This window comes from Dipodomys merriami, unplaced genomic scaffold, assembly GCF_024711535.1.
Source record: "Dipodomys merriami isolate MVZ:Mamm:240054 unplaced genomic scaffold, mDipMer1.0.p SCAF_3, whole genome shotgun sequence".
Taxonomy (NCBI): Eukaryota; Metazoa; Chordata; class Mammalia; order Rodentia; family Heteromyidae; genus Dipodomys; species Dipodomys merriami.
Window position 1 is genome coordinate 40185714 of NW_027204492.1, and position 12450 is coordinate 40198163.

Sequence of the window (12450 nt, forward strand, 5' to 3'; positions counted from 1 at the left end):
TTCACGACGAAAATTATCATCAGTGAGAATAGTCTATTTCCAGATTCATCCTTAATTTAAATGAAATGGTTGTTCTCAACTCTTTGCATCCGAATTTGTTCATTGATGTTTCCCAAGATTCTTGAAGTGTGTTAAAGTTTATAGTGCATTCCAATCCCATTTTAAATAGATGTACATGAAGTAAAGATCTTCCTAGCACTGATATATATCAAGTAGGCCACATCCTCATGGTGTTTTAATACTTTTGGTATGAAAGATACAATATGTTATTTTAGTGTTATTTTTCTACAAAAGTATTAAATCATTCCTCTCCAACTTATGAGAAGAGAATTAGCACAAAGACAGTAAAGGTTTATATCTCAAATTTAAAGCTAAACTTACCTTTGGAAAAAGAAACAGGAGATAACAGGTCAAAATTGAAGGGTTTTTTTGAAAGTTTTTTTTGTTATTAAGTTTTTTTTTATTGTGAAAATACCATAGAGAGCGGTTACAATTACATGAGCAAGGTAATGAGTACATTTCTTATCAAGCATTGTTGCCTCCTCCTTTGTTTCCCCTTACCATCCCTGCCCATCTACCCCCCCCCCCCCCGGCTAAAGTTGTAAAGTTCATTTTTTGACATAATGTCTTGTACGTCTCATTGTTGCAATGGGTCAACCTGTATCCTTATTTAAACAACTTGTTTTTCCTTCCCCTCCTCAAATTATACCAACATCAAATACAGTGAAAACAGAGGTTATAGCATGAGGGAAGGACATACAAAGCAACAAAGAAATCATCTTATAAATATGTTAGAAACAATAGCAAGAAAGAAAGACCATTTGAGTCCTTATCTTCAGGTTCATTTCACCTAAAATCAACTTATCTCAGCCTTTCTGCTTGTCTCAGACATATACTAGGAGGGTTTACCACTGCTCAATAGGAAATGGACTCATTACCTTACTCATATAACTATAACATGTGCTTTTCCCCCCTTTTATTGTAAAAATACTGTACAGAGGGGTTACAGTTACATGAGTAAGGTAATGAGTCCATTTCCTATTAAGCATTGGTACCCCCTCCTTTGCTTTTCCCCTAATATCCCTTCTCTCCTCACCTCCTCAACTCTTCCCTCCCTGCCCCTGAAGTTGTAAAGTTCATTTTCAACAGTGTCTTGTATGTCTCATTGTTACAATGGATCAACCTGTATCCATGTTTCAGAATTTTGTTATTTCCCCAAATTAGAAAAATGTATATACAACATGCAGGGCACCAGAATCAAATACAGTGACAACAAGGGATATACCATGGGGGAAGAACATACAAAAGAAACAAAAAATATTTTTTTCTGTATAGATTGTACATTAAAATAGACAAGTTAGTTTCAGAAGCTTGCTACGTAAGAAAAAGTTTTCAGACTATTTTGTTAAGAATGTGTTTATCATCCTGAAATATATGGTCATTTCATTAATAAATTAATCTTCTTTCAGCATTACAATGCGAACACTATTTAGCAACAAGCAAACTGTCATCACTATGTCAGCAAAATTGTATGCAAATTACTACAGCCTCACAGATGACTATTGGATTACACTATACAAGAGAGAAACTGAAGATGTTTATTTTCCTCTAGAGTCACAACAAAAAATCTATACCTATGCCAACTCCTGTACTAAAAGTATTTATTTCTATGGGAAATTTTCATTTATTGTATTGCCTTTAGAAATACCAAGAATAGCAGAGTATCATTCTCAAATGAACACACAAACAATTTTTAAATCCTTATTTTCTAAAGTCACCTTGAATTGAGTATTTCATATTTTTCAGATAATTTCTCATTTTGCCCAATAAACTATTCCTTATTTTAAATTCATTTTACACATCATTTTTATAGCAGATCTTTTGAGAAGAATTAATCTCTGTGATTTGTCATCAATCTATACAGCATAACCAAAGACAGCTGGTACACATATTTTCAAGATAGCTTCTTTACTCACATGCCTAGATACCTTAGTGCTTTTTTGTCTGACGATGTTATCCAAATGATGTCTCATCTTTTAGGCTAGGATTTCTCCATATCACTTGAACATCAGGTAGTAATTTCAGAGCACACAAAGCAACTGAGAAGTTTCAAATCTCTTTACCCAGATTATAGTATCTCAGAATTTATTATTCTGTAAATGTATTGCTCAAACCTATCCTTAAGACCAACCCAGACTCAAGTGGAGAGGGATGAAAATATGTTAAGGTTCACAGAAAGATCTATGGCCAACTTTACCACAATATTGCTTCAAATTTTAAGTTATTAGACTTGAGAAACCCAAATGCGGTAATGTGTATTACACATCATTTGGATTATACTGCTGTATTTTTGTAGTTCCAATGTCAATTCTACTTTGAGGATGTCTAAAGCTCAATGTACTTGATAAACTTTAGATACTGAAAAAAAATTATTTCAATAAGTTATTACCTTACTGAGTTCTGAAATTTCCAGACTTCTCTCTCTCCTCTCCCTCTCTTCCTTCCCCCTCTCTCTCCCCCACTCTCCCCCTCTCTCTCTGTGCCTGGGTGTTGTCCCTATGCTTTTGTGCTCAAGGCTAGTGCTATAACACTTGAGTGACAGCTGCATTTCTAACTTTTAGCTGCTTAATTGAAAATAAGAGTCTCACAGATTTTTCTGCCTAGGCTAGCTTCAAATCATGATCCTCCTGAATATGTAGAATTAAAGATGTGAGCTGCAGTCATCTAGATCAATTTCTTTAACATCTAGTGTTTAAAAAATGTCATCATTACAGCTGCAGGTCTTCCACTAAGTGTTCCGAATGCTGCCTTTACTGAGGTATAAGACCAATTTATAACAAATTTCTCCTTGTAAAGTAATGGTGCCAAATAAATCTGAGGAAAGGTTAGAATCAGAATGAACTAGTTGCATAGTCCTTGAAATGTCAAAGATCTGATTTTGTTTGTATTGTTTCTGAAACTTGAGCATGAAACGAGCAAATCTCCATTTTTCTGTCAGCAAAGTTCCTTCTCAGTTCTTTTACAAAATTAAAGACAGAAAAGCTCAACCTTACACCTAATATACATTAGGAGCAAATTATTTTGATGATTTTCTAGGCTGAAAGTGTTGGTTTGTTCTTTTGGTACAATTACCTATGTTAGAATACTACAGATGCCCTGAATGGCATATACAGGATTGCACCAGTCAAAGTAGATGAAATATATCCACTATATAAATCCTACTCTTTGTCGGGAGCAGTAATTCCCAGATTTTTTCTGTTGAAATATAAGTATGCCTAATGGTAGAGGAGAAAGTAAAAATATTCCTGCAGACACCACAAACATAAATTCATTTACAGTTTCTGTGGAATATTTATGATTTTTTCTCACCTTAATATATAATTGTTCTTCTGACAATAATTTATCCATTGGAATCTCCAATATAAAGTAATTCAAATGGATCAACAAATGGTTCATTTAATGCCTGGAAAACTACAGAGAGCCCTGCAAATATTTTTAATCTCAGTTTGAGATGGAGAAATATTCACAAACGTTATTGGTAAATAATCTATATTATTGAGGTTAGTACATCTGTATTGTGGCTTTAAAAAGCGTAGCCATTACAAAATAATGCAGAGACTATGGAGAGAATCATAACACTTCAACATTAGTTACAGAATAATCATTGCTTCCTTAGTCTCTACTTGACTATATGTTTATTACTTTGCTTCTTTTGTTTTAATATACTTCAGTACTCATATATTGAGTTTGCACTTTTACACAGTGCTATATTTCTTCTTAGAGGAAGGGACAAGCTCTTAGAAATATCATTTATTCTCTCCTATTTTCAAGACAAAAGTAAATCTCTAACCATCTATGTTGGGTTAGAAAAAATCAAAAGCTGGGTCATAAACTTCCGAATGCGCAAAATAATGGGGTCAATTTATCCTCCTTGCTATATATAAATGCTGGATGCTACTATTGTTACAAATTTAAAGTATCATATAGCAAATGTTAGCCTAAGACATCCCTTAACACATATCCTGTTATGTCATGGTCCTTCTGTTTAGAATTAATTCAAATTACTAGGATAAAACCCAGGATACCTGAAAGTTCAGACATGTTCAAGGACATGGCTCATATTAAAGACCATGATTTGAAAAAAACCTAGGAATCCTCTCAAGTTTACAGTACTTGGTAGGGACTCAACAATACAGCTCAACGCATTGTGTTCTTATTTGAGTGTGCGCAAACACAGTGACACTAATAAATCTACTTGTTCCTTTTTCTGACATCAGATCACTCATAAATATTCAAAATCCCAACCTAAAAACAAGTTTTAAATAGCACTGAATTGTGTCATTGGAAATAATATTATCAAATTATGATAAAGGCTGCACTGAGGACTGTCTTTTATTTTGGGAAGTGCTCAGTCACCAGGAGTTAATGCTTCCAAATAAATTTTTTTTTGCTGACATGTACAAAAAGTTTTTTGTACCAATCACCAGTGGAAGACAGCACAAATCTATCGATCACTGAGTTAAAAAGCTCTGTCATACAGCACATTTAATACCCAGTGTAACAAATTAATATTGCCATTCCTGATGCAATACAAACTCATTTCCTTAAATTGCTATTGCACTGAACTCCAGGGTTATAAATGAGCAGAATGCAAATTGATTTGCATGTAAGAACAGTGGCAATAAACCTTTCTTGGTTCATGCAATTTTCCCCATCTGTTAACAGAGAGCACGTTTAAGATCTATTATTCCCAGAAGGGGACTTACCCAGCTGGACATCTATAACACTTGGCTGATTCTCCATGGGGAACAATGGCTTGGGAGGCTTGTCTGTGAGTAAAGCTAAAAGAGAAAAATGAAAGTAATGGAAAAAATTGAGTAAATTACAGGGCAAGAAAGATTCTATCGTGTATGATATTTAATGTTTGGAGACTTGATGGCATGTAAACATTTATTAGACAGTGTTCTTGCTTAGGTTGTTCCTCTATCCATACAATATCTATTTCCTAGTACATTTACAGCACCATTGATTCACCATAAATAGTTACAGTTACATTTTCTAACAAGATCAAACAAATGGGCTGTTTTGAATGGTTATAAGCTTAAGTGTATAAAGAAATACATATTTTTTAAAAGAACACTCAGAGGAATACTAAATAAATATTCTCAGTGAACTATAACCCCAATGGAGATTTCTGGTGGTATGAACTTTGAAAGACTATAAATCATCATCCTCCATTCTCAATCTGCAAGCTAAGAAATGTAAGAAAGCACTGGTAGCTTCACTAGTAACTGATCACAAATACTATGTAAGTATCTATGTACCAAGTCCTATGCTATGATCTTGACAGAAGGAATTGATTTTCCTTACCCTTAATTGACAATCTAGGATTATTAACACTGGACAAGCACACCAATAAAATAAAGAAAAATTAAAATATAAAGTATAATATAATGAAAAATTACAACAGTTTAGCTTCAAGCTTTTATATACTTGTAGTAAAGCCTGGAGAAAAGAGAGGTCAGTATTGCTGGCAGGATTGGGGAGAGTTGTATGAAGGAAGTAGATGCCAGGTGAACCTAAAAGGCAGAAAAGATTTAGAAGGATGAAGAAATCCAGGAACATTTAACAACACAGACCAAAGTACAAAAATAGTAAGCATAATGTGGCTTAGAGAAGAATGTTGTGGTGGTAAGAGGTTGGTTGGTAAGATTGAGAACCAGTTGTTCATACTAGGAGTGTCATGAACTGGAAATAAAACTAGATACATAGGATTGGGCTAAATTCTAGAGAATTATGAGTTATATGCAGAGGGATTTGGGCATGATGTGATAGGCTAGAATATCATTGATTCAGAACAATGGTTCAAATGTAGTATTATCTAGTGATTATTGGCTTGTTAGACCTAATGACCTGGAAAAGAACAAAAGTAGCTTTCTTTTTTTATTTGTGGGTCATGTGGCTTGAACTCTGGGCCTGGAAGCTGTCCCTGTTCAAGGCTAGTACTCTACCACTTAGGCCACAGTGCCACTTTTGGTTTTCTGGTGGTTTATTGGAGATGAGTCTCATGGACTTTCCTGCCAGTTGGCTTTGAACCATGATCCTCAGATCTCAGCCCTCATCCTCCTAAGGATTACAGGTGTGAGCTGGGCAAAAGTAGCTTCCTTAAAGCTACAAGGTTGTGTTAGAAGTCGAAGGGCAGTAGGGTCAGGGCACTGAGTGAAAACAAGTTAGAGTCTTGGAAAATGAAAAAAAATGAGAGCATAAATCTATATAGGTACCTGGAAAAAATGACAGAACTTGACATTATCTAAGACCATATGTATTGTTGTCATAGTGGTAATCCTATCTATCTCTTTTAGACACACTGGATTTCTTTTAATTATGCATATCTTTAAAACTTGTTTCAACTATCTATGTGGATTTTCACTAATTTTATGCATCTTTATATTCATTTATATAGGGTTGGACTATAAAAGACAATCATGAAAAAATATTGATTGGGGAAATATTCACACGAATATTTAAAGAGAAAGTAAAATGAGTTAACCACAGCACAGATAAAATTAGGGATGTATACAAATTTGGTGAGCATCTAAAAATGGTGGTTGATACAAATTTTACAAAATATACTGAGAAAAGATATTTCTATAACATTAGCTTTTTCTTGAATTGTCTGAACTAGGAACATTTTAGCAAACTAATCATTCTCATATTTTCAGAAAAAGCCTTATTCATAACTTACAACATTTATTGTCCTTACAGAACTTAACATCAGTTTTTAAACTAAGCTTATTTGGGCATATAATTTGATAGAGTTACAAGTGAAATATCTAGTCTTCGTTTAAAAAATTAATGGTGAATCATCAACTTATATGCCTCAAATATTAGTGCACTCAGATATGTTAAACAAATGCTCTCAAACTTACAGAATAAAATAGATCCCAATACGATAATACTAGGAGACTTTAACACACCACTCTCACCAAAGGACAGTGCTACCAACCAGAGGACTGGCAAAGAAGCTACTGAATTAAGTGAGGCCATACTTCAAGTGGAATTAACTGACATCTACCGAGTATTTCACCCTAAAACAACACAGTACACATTCTTCTCAGCAGTTCATGGAACTTTCTCCAAAATAGACCAATTAAGCAAATACAAAGGGATCGACATAATCCCCTGTATCCTATCTGACCACAGTGGAATCAAGCTAGTTCTCAATAACAAAGCATGCCGAGAAATTTCTCTAATACATGGAAATCGAACAGCACTCTCCTTAGCAATGCCTGGGTAACAGAAGAGATCAGAGAAGAAATAAAACATTTCCTACAACTCAATGAAAATGAAAACACCTCACAAAGAAACCTGTGGGACACAGCAAAAGCAGTCCTGTGGGGCAAATTTATTGCCCTCAGTGCCCACATCAAGAGAATGGAGACAGACCAAGTAAATAATCTCATGTTGCAATTAAAACAGCTAGAAAAACAAGAAAAAATGGAACCTAAAGTTACTAGACGAAGCCAGATAACCAAATTAAGAGCAGAGATTAACCAATTAGAAAATCAGAAAATTATAGCCAAAATTAACCAAACAAAAAGCTGGTTCTTTGAAAAAATAAACAAAATTGATGGCCCATTGGCAAGATTAATTAAAAAAAGAAGAGAGGAAACCTATATTAACAGGATTAGGGATGGCACGGGAAAAATCACAACACGTACCCAAGATATCCAAACAATTCTAACGGACTACTTACAAAAGTTATACTCTCTAAAGGAAGAAAACCTGGCAGAAATGGATGCATTTCTAGAGAAATACAAGTTGCCCAAACTGAGCAAAGAAGAAGTAAACCAATTAAATAAGCCAATATTCTACAACGAGATACAGGAAGCTATCAAAAGTCTTCCAACAAAAAAAAGCCCAGGACCAGATGGATTCACAGCAGAATTCTATAAGACCTTTAAAGAAGAACTAATACCCATACTCCTCAAGCTCTTCAGAGAAACAGAGAAGGAGGGAGCTATCCCAAACTCATTCTACAAAGCCAACATCACACTCATCACCAAACCAGGCAAAGACCCAACCAAAAAGGAGAATTACAGGCCAATTTCCTTGATGAACACAGATGCAAAGATCCTTAACAAGATTCTAGATAACAGAATCCAGAAACACATAAAAAAATCGACCAGGTAGGCTTCATCCCAGAGATGCAGGGATGGTTTAACATACGAAAGTCAATAAATGTAATCCAACACATCAACAGAGCCAAGGTCAAGAATCACATGATTATCGCCACAGATGCAGAAAAGGCCTTTGATAAAATTCAACATTCATTCATGCTAAAAGCTCTGGAGAAAATAGGAATAGAAGGAACATTTCTAAACAGAATAAAAGCCATTTATGACAGACCAATAGCCAATATTATACTTAATTGGGAAAAGCTACAACCAATTCTCCTAAAATCAGGAACAAGGCAAGGATGCCCACTGTCTCCACTCCTCTTCAATATAGTCCTGGAACCCTTAGCCAGGGCAATAAGGCAAGAAAAAGACATTAAAGGGATCCTCATAGGGAAAGAAGAAGTTAAACTATCTCTTTTTGCAAATGACATGATACTATATCTTCACGATCCCAAAAACTCCATCCCCAAACTCTTAGAAATCATAAATCACTTCGGCAAAGTAGCAGGATACAAACTAAACCCACAAAAATCAGTTGCCTTCCTGTACACTGACAATGTACAAGAAGAGAGGGAAATAAAGGGAACAACCCCATTCACAATAACCTCCCAACAAATAAAATATTTAGGAATTAACCTAACCAAAGATGTAAAAGAACTATTTAATGAAAACTATAAAAAGTTAAAGAAAGAAATTGCAGAAGACACTAGGAAATGGAAAGACCTCCCATGCTCCTGGATAGGCTGACTTAATATAGTAAAGATGGTAATACTTCCAAAATTAATATATAAATTCAATGCAATCCCTATTAAAATCCCAATGATGTACATCACTGAAATATAGAAAAACAGTCCAAAAATTCATATGGAACAACAAAAGACCTAGAATAGCCAAAACAATTATAGGGAATAAAGACAACATGGGAGGGACATCCACGCCGAACTTCAAACTCTACTACAGAGCTATAATAACAAAGACAGCATGGTACTGGCACAAAAACAGACCTGAAGACCAATGGAACAGAATAGAAGATCCAGAAATAAATCCACAGGCCTACAGCCAGCTGATTTTTGACAAAGGAGCCAAAGACATACAATGGAAGAAACACAGCCTCTTCAATCACTGGTGCTGGGAAAACTGGGCGGCCACATGCAGAAAACTAAAAGTGGACCCCAGCCTATTACCATGCACCAACATCAACTCAAAATGGATTAACGACCTTGGCATTAAACCTCAATCTCTGAAACTACTGCAGGACAGAGTAGGAGAGACACTTGAACTAATAGGCACAGGAAGGAACTTCCTGAACAAAGTCCCAGGTCACAACAAATTGGAGAGAGACTCGACAAATGGGACAACCTTAAAATAAAAAGCTTCTGCACAGTTAAATCTATCGCAACCAAGCTAGAAAGACAACCAACTAATTGGGAAAAAAATATTTACCAGCAATATATCAGACATGGGGTTAACATCCAGTATATACAGGGAACTCAAGAAACTAATCCCTCCCAAACCTAACAAACCAATTACTAAATGGGCAAAGGAACTAAAGAGGGATTTCTCAGATGAAGAAATAAAAATGGCAAAGAAACACATGAGGAAATGTTCATCATCCCTGGTGGTGAAGGAAATGCAAATAAAGACAACCCTGAGATACCACCTTACCCTAGTCAGAATGTCCCACATCCACAAATCAGCCAACGACAAATACTGGAAGGGATGTGGAGATGCTGGTGGGAATGTACACTTACAAAACCATTTTGGAAAGCAGTCTGGAGGGTCCTTAGAAAGCTAAAGATTTTTCTCCCTTACGACCCAGTCATACCACTTCTAGGCATCTACCCTGAACAACAGGAACCAATATATAAGGACACGTGCACCTCCATGTTTATAGCTAGGATATGGAAACAACCCAGATGCCCCACCACAGATGAATGGATCCAAAAATTATGGTATCTATACACAACGGAATATTATGCAGCCATTAGAATGACAAAATAATGGCATTTGCAGGGAAATGGATGGAGCTAGAAGGAATCATGTTGAGCGAGGTAAGCCAAGAGCAAAGAGACAAATGGTACATTGTCTCCCTGATAAGTGGATGCTAAATCCAAAATGTTAGGTGATATGACAAAACTAATAGGACTTAAGAAACAAAGAACTCCCACTCATCTGGTCGAACCACTACTAAATATCCCTATGCTGCTGATCACATGTATGGTGTATATGTGTACACCGTTATATGTTATAGACTGTGATAGACAATTTACTTCAGGAAAGTCAGAATGAACTTGTGACTTTAAATGAGCATCATTATTCCACAATACTGTGAAATTTGGGAAATTATGTAATCACTTAACCACAATTAAAAAAATAAAGAACCTCGGGGAAGGTAGGGAGGGAAGGGATGGTAGGGGGAAAACAATGGAGGGGGTAACAATGCTCAATAAGAAGTGTACTCATTACCTTGCTCATGTAACTGTAACCCTCTGTATAGTATCTTTACAATAAAAAATAAAAAAAATTAATGGTGAAATAACATGGTAGTAATTTCAGAAAATAGTATATTAGGATATGGTTGTTTAAAAGGATGCAATACTTCAGTAAACTCTATGAAGATGTACTGTTTAGAAAAAAAGTAAAAGATTTCAGTCTGTTCTAGCAGCTCAAGTCTGTAACTCTAGTTAGTTACTTTCGAGGCATAGGTAAGGAGGTCATGTTTTAAGCCCAGCCGGGCATCCACAAAAGTTTATGTGATTGTTTTTTCGAACAGTGGCTAAAGACAATACCATGAACCTGTTATTTTGAACAACATGGGGAAGCACAAGTATGAGGACCACACTTCATGCCTACTAGGGAAGAAAGCAAGATCCTCCTCAAAAACAAGCCATTCAACATTATGTTAGAGGTAAAGCTCAAGTGGTAGAGTGCCTGCTTAGCAAACATGAGGCCCTCAGTTCAGTCCTCAATCCCACCAAAACAGTTTTGAGTATAACATGTGATTCTCAATGTAAAAAACATATAATATACATGTTCACATAAATTGTATAAATATAGCAGGTTTCTGGATTGATATGCATGTGATTGATCACAGTGGTTTCCTCTGAGAGGAACTGGTGGCTGGGGAATGATGCAGATTGAGAGAAAGGCAGTATGGGTAGGCAGCAGGACTTTGAATATATTCAATTTAAACTATACATATACTAGATATGTACAATATACTGTATATTCAAAGTATAGTTATAACCAAAATTAAATTAAATGCAGCAGCCATTTTATATTTTCAATTTAAAAAAGTCATTTTGGTTTCTTTGTAAAATTATTGTTGTGTATGTATGTATGTGCACTATAAATATGAAGCTTGCTGAAAATGAATCTTATTTTCCACAACAAATTAATTGAGATAAGGTAGTGGAAACTAATTGGAAGTAACATTTCATATACAGAAATAATGGACAGATGATGAAGCTAAATTCAGCTTATATCATATTTGGTGCCCCCTTGTGACCAAAAGACCCTATTAGCAGGATAGATAGGAGACAATATGTAGACAGCAGACAGGTAAAATAGCTGAGTACTGAATCAATGATTATAATCTTTTTGACTACAGTTAGATTAACTAAAGGACGGTTCCTAGGCCACTGTGAGTTGTTTCTTGGTAAACAGCCAGCTGAAGCATGATCGTTTTAGGACACATACACTCTTTTCCCCTAAACCCATGAATGGAAGGGGATGAACTTGTACTTGTGTCATCACATCAAAATGGGATGTATGGGTGGGGAGCCTCATTAAATTACAATATTATGTTTAGAACTAGGAATTATCAACAAATGCAGAACATTTCTGTTGATAAAGCACCAATTACAGCAGTTTGCCTGGATCTTGACCACCAGTGCAGAGACAAGTCTATCAGCACGCCATGTAATTAGAACATTTGCAGATTAGCTAGACCACATGCTGTCATGGGCAGACAAGCTCATTTCTTATTAGTTTTATAGAAAAAAATTATCATCTGACCTTGCAGTTACTGTGGGAAAAGAAAGGGAAGAACTATCAATATAACCTTCCTGAAAAACAGACCAGGATTTACAATTTTATTAGAAAAATCTATCCTAGACCTTAAAAAGGAATAACTTTGGTCAGAGCTATTCTTGAATTTTCTGCTTTGGCTTCATGTTTTGATTGAAAGAATGAGAACAAAGGATGCAGTGTGGTACTAACATTTCAGTCTATAATCCTTCTCCTATATTTCCTTCTGTGGCTGCTTGTG

At 35.5% G+C, this 12450-nt stretch overlaps 1 protein-coding gene across 1 annotated transcript in view; it reads right to left on the reverse strand.

Annotated features, from left to right (window-relative positions):
- Nucleotides 1-12450, reverse strand: part of Il1rapl2 (interleukin 1 receptor accessory protein like 2) — a 1139514-nt gene that overhangs the window by 245910 nt on the left and 881154 nt on the right. Inside the window, exon 6 of the mRNA XM_070038998.1 lies at nucleotides 4767-4841. Coding sequence (XP_069895099.1) covers nucleotides 4767-4841 — 75 coding nt within the window. The remainder of the gene's footprint in view (nucleotides 1-4766; nucleotides 4842-12450) is intronic.